Source organism: Trachypithecus francoisi, unplaced genomic scaffold (assembly GCF_009764315.1).
Source record: "Trachypithecus francoisi isolate TF-2019V2 unplaced genomic scaffold, Tfra_2.0 Lachesis_group3, whole genome shotgun sequence".
NCBI classification, from domain to species: Eukaryota; Metazoa; Chordata; class Mammalia; order Primates; family Cercopithecidae; genus Trachypithecus; species Trachypithecus francoisi.
Genome location: NW_022681468.1, coordinates 125,401,069 through 125,417,059, shown reverse-complemented (window position 1 = coordinate 125,417,059; position 15,991 = coordinate 125,401,069). Strand labels below are relative to the sequence as shown.

The 15,991-nt window shown below is 41.8% G+C and overlaps 1 protein-coding gene across 12 annotated transcripts in view; it reads right to left on the bottom strand.

Moving 5' to 3' along the window:
* Positions 1–15,991, bottom strand: part of CSNK1G1 (casein kinase 1 gamma 1) — a 224,238-nt gene that overhangs the window by 40,023 nt on the left and 168,224 nt on the right. For all 12 annotated transcript variants that reach the window (XR_004431950.1, XR_004431949.1, XM_033189790.1 and 9 more), the window contains 6 exons: positions 15,181–15,332; positions 12,189–12,423; positions 6,020–6,105; positions 3,540–3,624; positions 3,113–3,261; positions 1,427–1,534 (listed from right to left, as the gene is read on the bottom strand). Coding sequence is in view for 10 of the 12 variants with exons in the window: in XM_033189790.1 (XP_033045681.1) it covers positions 1,427–1,534; positions 3,113–3,261; positions 3,540–3,624; positions 6,020–6,105; positions 12,189–12,423; positions 15,181–15,332 (815 nt within the window). In the remaining 2 variants the exon portion in view is untranslated. The remainder of the gene's footprint in view (positions 1–1,426; positions 1,535–3,112; positions 3,262–3,539; positions 3,625–6,019; positions 6,106–12,188; positions 12,424–15,180; positions 15,333–15,991) is intronic.

The following is a 15,991-nucleotide window of genomic DNA, read 5'->3' as shown; positions in this document are numbered from 1 at the left end:
ATCCTATGTCATATTTACTTCCCAAATACATAAGCCCTTTTAAAAAAGGTCAAATTTGTTGATTTTTTGGTGTGTTTGCCTCATCTGTCTCTAAGCTGAGAGATGTCCCTCATTTAGACCACTAGTTTTCCAAACAATGAACACTGAAGGACAGATGACATGACCTAATCTGAGTCTTCACTGCAGGTCCATCTCAAATCTTGACCAGCTCTATAATTTTCCCAGGTAGACATTTCGTGCTCAAGTCAGTTGGAAGTCCAAATTACCTACCACTCTTTTTTTTTTTTTTTTGAGACACAGTCTCACTCTGTCGCCTAGGCTGGAGTGCAGTGGCGCGATCTTGGCTCACTGCAAGCTCCGCCTCCTGGGTTCACACCATTCTCTTCTCTCAGCTTCCCAAGTAGCTGGGACTACAGGTTTTCCTGCCTCAGCCTCCTGAGTAGCTGGGACTACAGGCGCCCACCACCACGCCCAGCTAATTTTTTTTTTTGTATTTTTTAGTAGAGACGGGGTTTCACCGTGTCAGCCAGGATGGTCTCGATCTCCTGACTTTGTGATCCGCCCGCCTCGGCCTCCCAAAGTGCTGGGATTACAGGCATGAGCCACCGCGCTGGGCCTTATCTACCCCTCTTAACCAGCAAGGAAAAACTAGAACTGGCAAGAGCTCTAGACTAGACTACAGATGAGACCCAAAGTGGGCTACCTGGTACATCCTGTCTGTCCAACAGGTCTTTTTTTTTTTTTTTTTTTTTAAACTGTTCCTTGGTGAGCAGGGCTACTCCACAGGCACTGTGTGCCCAGAGTAGCCTCCAACAGGTCTTTTGGTCCTATGGTAGATGCCTCAGATCCTAACATATAGCTAGTTCCCCCTACAGCCAACAGACTCTAACAGGCCAACACTCTTTTTTTTCTTTTTTTTTGAGACAGGGTCTACCCAGGCTGGAGTGCAAAGGCGCAAGCAATCTTGGCTCACTGCTGCCTCAACTTCCCAGGCTCAGGTGATTCTTCCACCTCAGCCTCCAAAGTAGCTGGGACTACAGGCATGTGCCACCATGCCCAACTAATCTTTTGTATTTTATGTAGAGACAGGGTTTCGCCACGTTGCCCAGGCTGGTCTTGAACTCCTGGCTCAAGTGATCTACCTGCCTTGGCCTCCCAAAGTGCTGGAATTACAGGCATGAGCCACCGCACTTGGCCAGGCCGACTCTTTAGACTGGATACTTCATATAAGGCACCTGGCCACATTTCAGTGCAACTATACATGCCCTGAGGGTTGCTTGAGAGTCATACCACACCTGTAAGAAATAGTAAGCATTTGATCTTTATTTTCAGTATATACACTAAAGCAGAGAAGCTGAAGAATTTGGGTTTTAATATTCGCCATGAAGAAGTGGAGTCTCTGAAAGAATGAAGGATTAACACATACCTGATTTCGAAGAGGCTGCTGTTGTGATGGCCGATCCCTGTGTGTGTGGCTTTCTCGAGTTATTGCAGATGCACCAGAATCTACGTGAACTGACCCTACTGGAGTAGGCTGGAAAAATGAAACAAAAAGTCAAATGGGGGAAAGAGGTCCAACTTGATGCATATGCAAAGGACAGAATCATTCTAATTCTAATAGCGTAGTAGTAATTATTTTCAGCTACCAAGAGCACTTTCAAGTTGTCTTGTCTTCTCAGTTTGCTCATCTGCAAAAGGGAGGCAGCCTGGTCCTCAATAGTTCATTGGAGAGTAGCTTACCTTCGAAAATAAAAAACCAGGGTCGGGTGCAGTGGCTCACGCCTGTAATCCCAGCACTTTGGGAGGCCAAGGTGAGTGGATCACCTGAGAGGTCAGAAGTTCGAGACCAGCCTGACCAACGTGGAGAAACCCCATCTCTACTAAAAATACAAAATTAGTCAGGTGTGGCAGCACGTGCCTGTAATCCCAGCTACTCGGGACGCTGAGGCAGGAGAATCACTTGAACCCGGGAGGTGGAGGTTGTGGTGAGCCGAGTTCACGCCACTGCACTCCAGCTTGGGCAACAAGAGTGAAACTCCGAAAAAAAAAATCCTCCAGTGGTATCTGTTTGGCCCTGTGAACCCCTGACCAGAACAACAAATTCAAAAGCTTCCTATGATGCTGGGTTCCACTCCTACAAAGGTCAAGTACATTAACAGCGTATGTGGCATCAACTTCTGAATCATGGGGCCGGGCATGGTGGCTCATGCCTGTAATCCCAGCACTTTTGGAGGCCGAAGCGGGCAGATCACCTCAGGTCAGGAGTTTGAGATCAGCCTGGCCAACATGGCAAAACCCCGTCTCTGCTAAAAATATAAAAATTACCCAGGTGTGGTGGTACATGCCTACAATCCCAGCTACTTGAGAGGCTGAGGCAGGAGAATTGCTTGAACCCAGGAGGCAGAGGTTGCATTGAGCCGAGAATGGCGCCATTGCACTCCGGCCTGGGCGACAGCGAGACTCTCTGAAAAACAAAACAAAACAAAACAAAACAAAAAACAACTTCTGAATCATTCAAATGAAACTTCTTCTAAAAACCGGGCTTTTTTTTTTTTTTTGAGACGGAGTCTTGCTCTTTCGCCCGGGCTGGAGTGCAGTGGCCAGATCTCAGCTCACTGCAAGCTCCGCCTCCCGGGTTTTACGCCATTCTCCTGCCTCAGCCTCCGGAGTAGCTGGGACTACAGGCGCCCGCCACCTCGCCCAGCTAGTTTTTTGTATTTTTAGTAGAGACGGGGTTTCACCGTGTTAGCCAGGATGGTCTCGATCTCCTGACCTCGTGATCCGCCCGTCTCGGCCTCCCAAAGTGCTGGGATAACAGGCTTGAGCCACCGCGCCCGGCCAAAACCGGGCTTAAATTCTGTTATCTTAGGATATACAAGTTATTGTCTTCCTATATCACTAGGAAAAAATACATAACTCCTACCTACTTCTGAACTAGTAAGAGCAACCTATGGCAACACCCAGACAAGGCTGGTAAATATACAGTCTACAATCAAAGGAATATTTTTACTAAAGATTCAAGCAGGAAGACTGACAAGTAAAGGCATGAGGCAGTGCTGGTTGAAGAAAGGAGGTAATGAGGTAAAAAAAAAAAAAAAAAAAGGATACTTACAATAGGTCTCCCAACCCAATCATAGGCATAGTCAAAGGTGTAGCCTTTCTTTTCAAAGAGGTCTGTGAAGAGGGTCCGTAAATACTCATAATCAGGTTTTTCAAAGAAGTCCAATCGCCTGACATATCGAAGGTAGGTTGCCATCTCCTCTGTCAGGAAAGAGATGAAAGGCCCTGCTCATTAGCTGAATGCTTTCCATAGTGGTTGTGGGGAAGTACTGGGCCACAAAGGGGTTATTTATACAGACAATTTAACACTGATGTTTTCTTTACGGACAAAATAAAAGCGATAAAACCTCTTTGGTCTGTATCACAAAAAGAAATGTTAATTACCTAAACAGCACCCTTATCTAGAGATACCCAGTCATGGACTCTACCTACTTTCAAAGCTCAGTCACACTGACTGGAATGTCTTTTTAGCATCCCACCTGGAAAGTTTTCACAGAGAGCTTCAATGGGAGTATTCCTTTTGGTGTCACCAATTTTTTGATATCTCTCTTTTAACGTGTCAGCCTGTAGAGAGTAAAGAGAAAGTTATTTGAAAAGATGTCCTAAGCATGGGAGATTCAGTATGTTTTTGGACACAATGGTTGTTTCACTCAAATTCACAGTATTTGTTGGTCTTGATTTTTTTCTAACACAAATAAGAAATGTAGTAGAAATTATATATTTAGATATATACAAACATCTGCTGTGTTTACTTGTGAAAATACTTAGTTGTCTCAGATAAACACCATCAGATACAATGGATGAGTGGCTAGGATAAGAAAATAACAATATTATGTGGCAATATTTTCAAAATTGCAGAAGCTTAGTAATCTCCCATGGCCACCATAATTCAATGTGATTCAGCATTCTCTCTTAGATCAGCTCTAAAAGTATTGCTAATCCAGGTGGGGGAAACAGATAAGTAATTCTACTACATATATAGAAAGACTTTGAACAACAACAACAAAAAAACAATAACTGAAAAATGTCTTTCAATAACATGCTTCCAGAGGGAAAAAAGTTGTCTATGGTACAGCCATGGCTAACAGTTGGTGTATGTCAGTATCTCAAAAGCAGCCCAAGGCTGGTATGCTCAGAGCTATAGCCAGAGGGCTTCTGAACCCTGGACCAACAGTGGGCTCCTAGGGAATTCTTGTCAGGCTTTACCTAGCTTACTGCACTCAGACTTAAGCAATAGTGTTCTGAAGTGAGTAAGAGAAATGTCAGGTCTACAACTACCACTAAAATGATTTATGGACGAGAGCGTTTCAAGCAATTAATAATACACTAATGCATTGTTTGGCTGTATGATGACCAAGTTTGACATGAAACTCTATTTGAAAGCTATAAACATCAATGAGAAGATGTATATAACAGGAGAGGAATTTAAGAGTGAAGAAATAAAATCTAAAAGGCAATGGGTAGAAGTCTTACGTTTTAGGACAGTATTCTAGAAAGCCTACAGCAAAATGAACCATCCTGCCTTTCTGGAAGACGGGATGTAGGAGTACCCCAAACTGCTGATTAAGTTTCTTTCCATGTTAATATGTTGAAATAAATTACAACCAAAAAATATGTCTTGGGCCAGGCGCGATGGCTCACGCCTGTAATCCTAGCACTTTGAGAGGCCGAGGCAGGCGGATCACGAGGTTAGGAGCTTGAGACCAGCCTGGCCAATATGGTGAAACCCCATCTCTAATAAAAATACAAAAATTAGCCAGGCGTGGTGGCATGTGCCTATAGTCCCAGCTACTCAGGAGGCTGAGACAGGAGAATTGCTTGAACCCAGGGGGCGGAGGTTGCAGTGAGCTGAGATCACACCACTGCACTCCAGCCTGGGCAACAAAGCCAGAGTCCGTCTCAAGAAAAACCCAATAAATTAGCTGGATGTGGTGGCGTGCACCTGTAATCCCAATTACTCAGGAGGCTGAGGTGGGAGAGCTGCTGGAACTTGGGAGGTGGAGGTTGCAGTGAGCCAAGATTGCACCACTGTACTCCAGCCTGGGAAACAGAGCAAAACTCTGTCTAAAAAAAAAAGTCTCACAAAATACTAATGGGACTTACAAGGGGTTAGAAGCTTACCATTTCCTAGTCAAACAGCCAAATGCACAGAGTAATGATAATGCTCATAATTATCATAGTAAACTGACATGTAACCACTGTACTCACACGTACCTAAGGAAGGCTATTTAAACTTTACACATTTCACAATGAATAGCTATTGTCTGAATAGGCATTTATTCAATAATACACTTGAACAGCAATGTTAAACCTGGATTTTCATTTTAGTTCAGGTGAGTTCTTAGCCTACATAGGATAAACAAATATTTTCTAAGTTTTCCTAAGGAGCACACCCTGCTGGCCTTTCTGGTAAAATGTATAGCAGCTGTTGTCAACAATTTGTTTCAGAAATTCCCTTACATACTGGGAACACTCCTCCTGCTACATAATGGTAGTGGAGGAGGAATAGCAACACAGAGAGAAAAGCAGCACTGTCAAGGCTGGGAGGAAATGAGAGAAAAGATCACGGAAAATCCAAAAACAAGGAAAAATTAAGAAAGGGAAGACAAACAGTGAACAAAACAGTTTCTAAAGCCCAGGAGAGCATTTATAATGTAGACTAATGTAACTAGTCCTTGTTTCTTATCTCCATAATCAATAATCCTTTTTGTGTGTTGTTTTAAAAAATATTTATTTATCTATCTTTAAATAGAGATGGGGTCTCACTATGTTGCTGATCTCAAACTCCTGGACTCAAGCAATCCTCCCACCCCAGCCTCCCAAAGTGCTGGGATTATAGGCATGAGCCACCACATCCGGCCAGCCCTCTATGCATTTCTTAAAAACATGAAGCCAGAGGCCTCTTCATTAACAACTGAGCATAGAAACAAAGCCCTCCACTGAACACTTTCAAGGATACCTTGAGTCCTTGCCAGGGGAGGCTGCCTCGAAGGAAATACATGAACATATGGCCTAGGGCTTCCAAATCATCTCTCCGGCTTTGCTCTAAAAGGGAAGACAGATCACACATTATGTTTGCAGTTATTACAGCAGAAAAAGGTTCAAAACCAAGTAATCCCTTCAGAAACCCTTCGGCTCTGTAAAGGCTCTGCTTACTCATTACTTGTATATTTAAACCAAGGATAGTATTTTAGATCAAAACCTCAAACCAATGTGTACTTCCTTTGTCTAGATCTGTTGATGGTAAGTAAATATCAAGAGAAAAGAGCAAATCCTGAATTAAAACCAAGCCCAAATCACTAAACAATGAATTACCACCCCTCACTCAATGCTGTCACCTTCCTGAAAGTGATAAAATTTTAATGAAATGTTATTTCCAGTATATGGGCTACAATTACCCTTTAGTTACTACCACGGAGTGAGTAGCAGATTAAGCAACCCAAACTGTTAAAACAGTCCATTCTGGCTAGGCCTGCAAAGATACAAGATGCAAAATGCCTAGCAAACATGTCAAGTGCTTTTTATTAATCATAAAAATTAACACTTAAAATTCAGTTTCATATCAATGAACATCAGTACATACTCTCTTGGCTCCCATTCAATTTGTACCATGTCCTATAGCCTCAAAAACATTTTAAAATTTATTACTAAGGTCCCCTCAAAATTAGATGGGTAAGGCTGCACACATCTGTAGTCCCAGCTACTTAAGAGGCTGAAGTGAGAGGATCGCTACGGCCCAGGAGTTCAAGATAAGCCTGGGCAACATAATGAGATCTCATCCCAAAACAAAATAAAACAAAAAACCAAAGTCCCTGCATTCTGGAAGCGTATCTAAAACAAGTTGCTGGGTTTTTCTCTCCTTTTAACTGGGAAGGTGAAGATGACAAAGAACTGCAAAACAGTTAACACAAAACTGCAGCTTCATCTCGGAAAACATCCTACACATTCTTTGTTAGACAGAATCTCAGTAGTACACGCCTCGTTTCTTTTTTCTTCTTTCTTAAAGACAGAGTCCTTGCTCTGTTGCCTAGTCTGGAGTGCAGTGTTGTGATCATGGCCCACTGCAGCCTCAAATTCCTGACCCCAAGGGACCCTTCTACCTTAGCTGAGTAGCTAGGAATCTAAGTGTGTGGAACGACACTTGGCTAATTTATTTATTTTTATTTTTTGTGAAGATGGGGTCTTGCTATGGCTAGTCTCAAACTACTGGCCTCAGGCAAACCTAATATATCAGCCTCCCACACTGTGGGATTACTCATGTGAGCCACTGCACCCAGCCCATGCATTCATTTTGAATTTGCCAATTATGGTTTGGTCTCAGACATTTTTTTTTTTTTTTTGAGACGAGGTCTTACTCTGTTGCCTAGGCTAGAGTGCAGTAGCATGATCTTGGACACTGCAGCCTCGCCCTCCTGGGCTCAAGTGATCCTCCCACCTCAGCTTCCTGACTAGCTGGGACTACAGGCATGCACCACCACTATCACCCCGGCTACTTTTTGTATTTTTTATACAGACTGGGTTTTGCCATGTTGCTCAGGCTGGTCTTAAAGTCCTGGGCCAATCTAGCAATCAACCAGCCTTGGCCTCCCAAAGTGCTGGGACTACAGTTGTGAGCCACCACACCTGGCCCATCTCAGACATTTTATGTGTTTATTTTTCAGAATCAAGTTTAGGGCTTTATCAGAATAAACGACAGAAGCAAGACTAAGAGGCTACCTTCAACTTGATTGTGCTTTCTTTGTACAGAAAGTAAAACCCAAGAGAGCCAGAGAAAGCCACTCAGCTAACTGAAAATACAGAAGTGCAACATGTTTAACTACTGCCTTAAATTATAGGAAATTTGCATGAAAAAGAATAGTAGTCTACAGGGTAGATGAAGAAAGGAACGGCAACTTTTAAAATAGCGATTTGATGGAGGCTGTAAAAAGATGGTTACTAATGGAAAGGAGGGGTACCCTGACAGAGATAAATAACATAAAACCAAGTTGGTATACATCAATTGAAACAATCTTAAAAAGAATGAAATAAAACAGCACGACCATCAGAATCCTTTGTCTATATGACTTGTCTGGTGTGTAATAAAATATTCACAATTGAAAACAAAAAAGCAGTTATACAAAAACAGTTTGTTGACAGAATCTAAAGATGCACAAATGAAAAAGAGAAAAGAACAAGGAGAATGAGTGGAGGCCTCCCACAAAGCAGGGCAGATAGAAAAACGACTCTGCAGTTTCTCATACTGTATCACACCCACTCATCGCCTCTCCATTTTTATATCCACTTCCTGTAACAAGAGGCCCCTTGGTTATTAAAAATTCACTGGACAAATGTTTGAATTTTAGATAGCTGAGCACTAGAGGGCAAAACTCTCCACATTTTCAATATTGATCAGGCCTACAGAAAAAAGATTTCACAGCAAAATAAATTATGAGATTAAAAAATTTTTAAACTCACTGGAATAAGTAATAAAGTAACTTTTCAAATCCTGAGAACTATGAAAAAGAACTGTAGAATATGGGACAACAGGAAAAATAAAGGTTCCTAAATCAGGAAGGGTATTTAAATAAGGGTACCTAAATAAGGTACCTAAAATAAGGGTACCTAAATCACCAGCCATGCTTTATTTTCATACGACTTTGAACACTCCACACTTGTCCAATTCATTATTTCTACATGCCCTCATTTCTTCATGCAGAATATTTTCATTTTCAAAGAAGAAAGGTTTCCAATACCAGTGAGACCAGCAGGACACAAAATTCTTCAGTTCTGATTGGTTGAAAGGTGTGCTTTCATCCAATCAGAAAGATGTGCTTGGTTTACATGCATAACATCCCTGATTTTAGGTTAAATATATTTGTTGAAGGCAGGGGGCAAGGCAACCCAGTGTTCTCACCCTAATTTCAACCATTAAATAATATAAATTGGGCTGTCTCAGTCACGGCTTAATCAGTGCAAATGTGGCTGCTATGGTAATGGATTTCTATCTTTCCCCGGACCCCCCAACACACACAAACCTCACATTGAAATTTGATCCCAATGTTCAAAGTTGGGCCAAATGGAAGGTGTCTGGGTCATGGGGGTAGATCCCTCATTAATTGATTAATGACCTCCTTTAGGGATGAGTTCCCAAGAAAGCAGGTTGGTGAGAAGAGCCTAGCACCCCCTTCCCCATGTGATCTGCACATGCTGGCTGCTCCCCTTCCCCTTACACCATGAGTGGAAGCAGCATGAAGTCCCTGAGGCCCTCACCAGATGCAGATGCCAGTGCCATGCTTCTTGTACAGCCTGCAGAACTCTAAGTCAAATTTAAATGTCTTTTCTTTATAATATGACCCAGCCTGAGGTATTCCTTTATAGCAACACAAAATGGACTAAGTGTGGCTACTCTGATGTGGCAACTAATGTAAAGTTTAGGAGGATTCTTCTCTTGTTCTCCTCCTCCATAAAACTAAGAAGTGATTTTCCCAAAGCCATTTGAAAACACACATCCCAGTCTCTTCTTCTTCATTGCAACACAAAAAATGCAACACATTTAAAAACCAATAGCATTAGAGTTCCTACAAAGGCCTCTATCGTTTGAGGCATGGGAAAGGGTTTAAAAAGCAATGACAACTTTCTGTATGTATTCTCTATAATGTGGAGAATACAAAATATGATGACCGGTTAGATTTGATCTGAAAAACTCTGGTACTCAGTAAGCCAAGTCTGGGGGTAAACTCAAAATTTCCGGCAGGAATGGCAGTACACCAAGAGATGAAACAGTCTGATGCACAGTAGATGCTTAAAACAGATTTTGTTGAATAAATAACAATCAGGATAATTACAATATGGACTGATCTTACTATTATAAGGCATTATGCTAAACATTTTACATACATTATCTCACAGAACCATATATTACAGGCATAAATATCATATCCATTTCATACACGAGATAACCAAGGCTAAGTGAAGAAGGTTATTGGATCAAAATTACATAGCTATTAAGTAAGAGCGCCAGGATTTGCATACTTTTTCTTAACCATTACTCTTTATCTTATACAAACACAACATGAACACCCATCCCTCGTCTGTTCTTGTCTTTCCTCTTAAGAACAATAAAATTAGTACACGAATGGCTGAGCCCAGGAAGCGAGCATTAAAACAACTTCTAGAGTTTGTCAGTTAAACCGCACAATCATAAGTTTATTATTTAAGATACAGTTTTTGTTTCCTTGTAAAATGGAAAATTACTTGTCATTATAAAGGAAGAAGGGGATGCTAAGCACTATGCAAGAGACCTAAGTCAGACATGGTGCTTTCACATATATTATCCATTCAACCCTTCAAATATCCCTGTGAAGCTTTACCCTCATTTTACAGAGGAGTTTCAGTGAGATTAAGTAACTTGTCCACAGTAACACTGATAATAAGTGCCAGACGACTTCTAGTCTAATTTTAAAGTATTACATTTATTTAAGTGAGGATTTCCATGTGGTTACTGAAAAAATCCTGATAATATCATAATTTCAAATCAAATTGTATCATACTACTTTGTAATGCCATTTTTTACTCTTCACTATCACTTGAATTCCTCAGGTGAATAACCTGTGTAGTTTACTCAATGAGGCTACTTAGTAGATATTACATTAGTCTTTAAAATACTTATTAAAGTGCAGGCCAGGCACGGTGGCTCACATCTATAATCCCAGCGCGCTGAGAGGCTGAGGCAACAGGATCTCTTGAAACCAGGAGTTTGAGACTGGCCTGGGGAACACAGTGAGATTCTGTCTCTATAAAAAAATTTAAAAGTTAGCTGGACATGATGGCATGCGCCAATAGCCCTAGCTACTGAGGAGGCTCAGAAAGATCTCTCCAGCTCAGGTGACTGAGGTTATAGTGAGCTATGATCACACTGCTGTACTCCAGCCTGAGTGAGAGTGAGATTCTGTCTCTAAAAATAAAATAAATATGCTGGGCACAGTGGCTCACACCTGTAATCCCAGCACTTTGGGAGGTCAAGGCAGGTGGATCACTTGAGGTCAGGAGTTCAAGACCATCCTGGCTAACATGGTGAAATCCCGTCTGTACTAAAAATACAAAAATTAGCTAGGTGTGGTGGTGCATGCCTGTAATCCCAGCTACTCGGGAGGCTAAGGGAGGAGAATTGCTTGAACCCGGGAGGCAGAGGTTGCAGTGGGCTGAGACTGCACGACTGCACTCCAGCCTGGGTGACAGAGTGAGACTCCATCTCAAAAAAAAAAATAAATAAATGAAATAAATACATCTTAGTGTGCAGTAGTTCATTAATATTTAAGAATATTTTATAATTATTTCTGTCTAGGAGTATGGAATCTGAGAATATTCTGCCTGTGTACTCTCTAGAATGTTGATTTTCAAACATGCTTTTTTTCAATCACCTAGGAGTCTTTTCTCCAAATAGAGGCTTCCATGGAAGCCCAATATATGAAACATAAAAAAGGGAGGCTTTTTTGAAGCAGAAAAGCCCAGGGCTCTGCCTGCTTGGACTCCCCACTGTTCTTTAGGCTTCTCTGACAAATACTCTCCCCCTTGGAATAGTTCCTCACAGGTAAGGTCTTCTGCCTTGATTAGAGCATTTAACAACATTTGTGCAAATTGTTTATCCTGAGTAAAATGCAAGACTAATGGGAAACCAAGCATATTTTCACTGAATAAGACAGAAGCTCTTCCTTGAAGACTTCTGTGCAGAACTATGTGCAGTGAACAGAAGTCTACTCCATTTTTAGTGAGGCGCTCTTCCCCACTGCTGACCCAGCCTGATGTCCTTTTCAGGACTGTCATAAATGGGGTCATACATAAGTAAATACCAAATTCATTACTAAATTCACTAAAATGCTATCCTCTTTTTACAATAATTCAAGTACTCACACTGCTCAGAAACTAAACATTTGGAAGCACAGTGTAAAGAATTAAGAACCTATGCATAGTCTATAGGAGTCTTTGAAAAGTCATTAACTTACCATCTCAACTTCTCATGTATAAAAATCACTTAACCTTGTGAAGCAATAAAAACCGCAAGTTGTAATGCACAATGACGATATAAGTGTTACAGGAATAATAAACTGTTCTAATGACTCGCCCCTTTCATGGAACAGAAAAAAACACACCTTTGCCAAGATGCGTGTTGATAGACATATATCTTGCAGTTCCAGTTAAACTTTTGTGTTCCCTATAAGGTATGTGTTTTTTGGTTTCAGGGTCAATGTATTCCTTGGCCAGTCCAAAGTCTATAATGTGTATAACATGTTCTTTCTTATTGCCTTGTCGACCAATCAGGAAGTTCTCTGGCTTGACATCTCGGTAAATGAGGTTCTTTGAGTGTACATATTCCATTCGAGAAAGCTAAAAGAGAAACAAATGATGGAAATACTCTAAAGAAGTATATTAGGAAAATACATCAAAACATTTTCTTTAACGAGACCAAGGTTTTAATTACTGAAATAATGTAAAATTCATCTCCTTTCATCACCCAGAGTCACTTCACTGACTTGTAAACAAAAAAATATTTTGTTATAAATAGGTACATAACAAATATCAAGACTAGGAAAAGAAAGTGAGATAGTACAGATCTGCTAAAATGATAGCTAAATTTTACCTCATAATGTCACAATTTGCAAATGATGAATGAAATTAGTTGTTTATATGCTACTTCAGAAAATTAAGCATTTGAGAGAAAAGAAGTATTCCCAGGTACGATATCAAACTGTTGGTGACCTTTGAGACAAATGCCACTGCCACATTCACCTTCTGCCCACATCTTCCTATCCTTAGTTGGACAAGACTACCCAACCCAACTTTCGGTGTTGTGAGGCTCAGAGAAGTTAATACTGGACTGACATCACATAGCTAATTAACAGCAGAGACAGGGAAACAGTTCATTATTATTATTGTTGTTATTATAATTATTATTATTTTTTGAGATGGAGTCTTGCTCTCTCACCCAGGGTGGAGTGCAGCCTCAGCCTCCTGGGTTCCAGCAATTCTCGTGCCTCAGCTTCCCGGGTAGCTGGGATTACAGGCACGTGCCACCATGCCTGGCTAAGTTTTGTATTTTTAGTAGAGACAAGGTTTCACCATGTTGGCCATGCTGGTCTCACACTCCTGACCTTGGGTGATCCGCCCTCCTCGGCCTCCCAAAGTGCTAGGATTACAGGCATGAGCCACCGTGCCTGACCAAAACAGTTCATTCTTGTTGTTGTTTTAAATTTATTTTAAGATTATTTTTGTAGAGATGGGGTCTATGTTGCCTAGGATGGTCTCAAACTCTTGGCCTCAAGTGATCCTCCCACCTGAGCCTCCCAAAGTGCTGGGATTACAGATATGAGCCACCATGCTGGCCAGGGCTACAGTTTTTATGTTAAGTTAAATATAATAAAAAATAATAGTCATAAGAGTATTTCAAATTTTATTAAGTATTTCTATCTACTAAGCTTTTCTAGTAACTATTTTTTTTCTTTTGGAGACAGAGGCTCGCTCTGTCTCCCAGGCTGGAGTGCAGTGGCGCAATCTCAGCTCACTGCAAGCTCCACCTCCCAAGTTCACAACATTCTTCTGCCTCAGCCCGCCAACTTCCTGGGCCCACAGGCGCCTGCCACCATGCCTGACTAATTTTTTATATTTTAGTAGAGATGGGGTTTCATCATGTTAGCCAGGATGGTCTCAATCTCCTGACCTCGTGATTCGTCCGCCTCGGCCTCCCAAAGTGCTGGGATTACAGGCATGAGCCACCGTGCCCAGCCCTTTTCTACTAACTTTTAGTAGAGAAAGAGAAGCTCAGATATTTGAATTTGGGGCTCAAAAGTCAAAGTCAATTATCTAACATTTCCAAATTTTTATAGGACAGTGGGAGAGACCATTACCATTTCAAACAAATGAAGATATATTTGCATCCTTCCCCAAAGGGCTTGTGTCAAACTTCTCAAAGGAACTGTAGGAACTGCTTATTAAACTGGTATTGGGGGTGTAATTTGGTAGGCGCCACAAGAGCTGCCTCTTCAGCTGAAATTTGTTTTTTTTTTTTTTTTTTTGAGACGGAGTCTCGCTCTGTCACCCAGGCTGGAGTGCAGTGGCCAGATCTCAGCTCACTGTAAGCTCCGCCTCCCGGGTTTACGCCATTCTCCTGCCTCAGCCTCCCGAGTAGCTGGGATTACAGGCGCCGCCACCTCGCCCTGCTAGTTTTTTGTATTTTTAGTAGAGACGGGGTTTCACAGTGTTAGCCAGGATGGTGTCGATCTCCCGACCTCATGATCCACCTGCCTCGGCCTCCCAAAGTGCTGGGATTACAGGCTTGAGCCACCGCGCCCGGCTTCAGCTGAAATTTGTCTCTGAGAGAACTGGAGGCCAGAGAACTACCGCAAATTCCTGGTCACACAACTGTGAATCTGAGTGTTAGTGCAATGGGTTATATCGTCAATATTTTCTTGGTTGCAACACTGAAGGGAGAGAGAGGACATGACAAAACCTTACAGCTATATTTAAAACACATAAATAGGCTGGGTGCAGTGGTTCATGCCTGCAATCCCAGCACATTGGGAGGCCGAGGTGGGAGGACCAGTTGAGACCAGGAGTTCAGACCAGCCTGGGCAACATAGTGGGAGCCTGTCTCCACAACATTTTTTTAAAAAATGAGCTGGCATGGCACCTGCAGTTCTAGCTGCTGCAGAGGCTGAGGCAGGAGAATCGCTTGAGCCTAGGAGTTTGAGGTTTCAGTGAGCTATGATCATGCTACTGCACTCTAGGCTGGGAGACAGAAACCCTGTCTCAAAAACGAAAAACAAAACAAAACAAAATCGAAAAAATTATTCACATTTTTACAACTCTAATCGTCCTCTTTTCCCCTAATCTAAATTATATACTTCCTCTTCAGTTAAGGGCAGAGCATTGCTCCAAGGTGCAAAGTCTTAAAATAGAGCAAATTGCAGATGTAGTGTGACTTCTCTGAATTTACCCTTTTTGCCCCAGCCAGCTTCCCAGAATGCCATCAAGCCTGTGAGTACTAATTCTTGATGTGTCGCTATGGTTAGTAAATCACCAAAAGGCCCACAAGGATGTGGCTGAGGAACCAGCCTATTCTCTTCTAGAATAGCAATTCCAACTTACCAACTGAATGGCTATCATTAACACCGTCTTCAAAGTAAATGTTCGGTCACAGAGGTCAAACAAGTCCTCCAAGCTAGGGCCAAGGAGCTCCAGCACCATGGCATTATATTTCCCACATGGTCCAAAGTAATACACCTGTGGGAGACCTTCACCTGAAAGCAGAGGGGAAATGGGGGTATATAGTGGGAGACACAAAAGCCAAAATATGAGATAACGGTATTAGCACTGAATAAAATATTTTTAAAAGTACAATTTGTGAGATTTCTATTTTCTTTCATAATCCCTACTGGAAACTTAAACTGAGCACAACAGCTTCAATGGGAACTAATAATGATGGGAAAGGCTAAGTCATTGCATAATATGTTCAAATGAGTAGTTATTTAATACCACAGTGCCAAAAACATTTCCACTGCTATAAGACAGAGAATGGTCCCTGATCAATTAGATCTTCCCAAAAGGATGCCTAAAAGTGCAGTATCGTAAAAGACTCAAAGGATGGTTCACTGAGCTCAAAGGCCAGGTAACAGAACTTGTTACGTTAGCTGGTTCATGAGCACTCCCTATGCTTACTGACATAGCCACATGGGTTATTTGGAACTGTTGCCCTATGGAGAACTCAGATTGAAAAGGCAAGGTCACAGAGAATGCAGCCTGGCCCCAGGCCAGCACAACTGGCCCTCTTTTCACAGGGAATCTCTATAGTTTTTTGTTTTCTATCAGCTGGAGAAAAGTCAACAGACACTTAGTGTTTGGTTGCTGATAAGTACTGATGAAAGGAAAAGGGGGAAAAAACACAAGGCTGGGTTTTCCC